The sequence below is a fragment of the Penaeus monodon genome, unplaced genomic scaffold, assembly GCF_015228065.2.
Source record: "Penaeus monodon isolate SGIC_2016 unplaced genomic scaffold, NSTDA_Pmon_1 PmonScaffold_234, whole genome shotgun sequence".
NCBI lineage: Eukaryota > Metazoa > Arthropoda > Malacostraca > Decapoda > Penaeidae > Penaeus > Penaeus monodon.
In genome coordinates, this window is record NW_023653476.1 from 53,918 (window position 1) to 55,702 (window position 1,785).

Sequence of the window (1,785 nt, forward strand, 5' to 3'; positions counted from 1 at the left end):
GACTACCGTTATCAGATGTCTTACTAAACTAACAAGATGAATCATAATGTATATACTTTAATTCATTTTAAAATCTTTAGGAAAATATTAATCAGCAGGAAGGTTATAATATTTCACACAATAGAACGAGGCCCACCGGCTCTCCTTTGGTTGAAGCACAGAAGCTGTTCGACACGCCCATTCGACCGTGTCGCTATCGACCTTGCTAATTATCAACTCCAACTTCAGACCCTCCGGTAGTGGTTGAAGTAACTCCGAGTCCACTACACGTGCAGGAATATGCAATCCTAAAAAAGAAAAAAGAGAGAGAAAAAAAGAGCGAGAAAGAGAAGGAAAAAAAGTGCAGAGGAGTACTGGTCCTCAAGTATGTTATTAAACAAAGCAATTTCAATTACTTACTAAAATTGGCCAAAAGTGGAAGCCGACTCTTTACTGTTGACATATACAGGGAGAGAGCCAAATACTGATCACTGTTAGCCACTGATAAACGGAGATCTTGTAGTGTATTGGGCAGTGTCTCCAAGAACGTCAGGCTCATTTGTCCTTGAAACCTTAACATCGAACATCTGGGAATGATATGGGCGCTATAAGAAAGGAGTTGCGGCGATATCACAGGCCCCGACATAATTTAACAAGAGCACACCGATGGCGAAATTTCTATAACATTGTTCTATGTATACAGAAAAAAAAACCTATGCAGCCACAACAAAAATCGTAAGAGTTAGTTAGTGAAAAAAAAGAAAAAAATAATAATAACAATAAAATAAAAAAAAATAATAATCATACTAACACATGAAAAACTAAAAATTATGCCGGATTCTAGACGGATAGATGATAGTCGAATAGATGATTATATAAAGCTGGTTATATAACATTGAACTAATAAGCAGAAAAAAAATATGTACACACACACACACATACACACACACACACACACACACACACACACACACCACACACACACACACACCACATATATATATATATATATATATATATATATATATATATATATATATAATATATATATATATATAATATATATATATATATATATATATATATATATATATATATATATATATATATATATATATATATATATATATATATATATATATATATATATATATACTGTGTATAGAATACATATGTGTATATATGTATATATATTATATATATATATATATATATATATATATATATATATATATATATATATATACACACACATATACACTGTGTGTATAATACATATGTATAAATATTTATATGCCCCCTTCCGTTCATAACAGGATGTGACCTAATTACATCACATGTTGGAACATGGCCTTGAGACCTCGGTCATGTGCGTTCCAGGTAGATACTTTCCAGGTGGTGAGCGCATCCCCACCATGTGCCGCATGCTAATTGCTTTTAATAATCCTCAAATTAGTGTAGGATATGTAACCTATGACATGACCTATCAGTACTATGGGCATCAATATATCGTAATTGCTTCTGCATTCCTTGGATGCTCCTGCCTAGTAAATGATTCGGTGTCCTTAAGGGCTAAATACTTACTTTCTACTCGGGTAATTGACCTCTCACTTCGCCCTAAGTAATTACAAGGTCATTTAATTCACGTTCGTTAACTTATCCAGCTTACCACAATAGGTACAGGTAATCACAGAGTAATTTGTGTTGTCATGCGACTTCCAGATTTTCTCTTTCTCCGCCATACACAGATTATGCATGCAATAATTTTTCATAACTCATTTAAATAATGAGTTTACATTTTTCTAA

At 32.8% G+C, this 1,785-nt stretch overlaps 1 protein-coding gene across 1 annotated transcript in view; it reads right to left on the bottom strand.

Moving 5' to 3' along the window:
* Positions 1 to 1,785, bottom strand: part of LOC119570245 — a 28,137-nt gene that overhangs the window by 553 nt on the left and 25,799 nt on the right. The window contains exons 2-3 of the mRNA XM_037918065.1: positions 400 to 566; positions 137 to 287 (exon numbers count right to left, since the gene is read on the bottom strand). Coding sequence (XP_037773993.1) covers positions 137 to 287; positions 400 to 566 — 318 coding nt within the window. The remainder of the gene's footprint in view (positions 1 to 136; positions 288 to 399; positions 567 to 1,785) is intronic.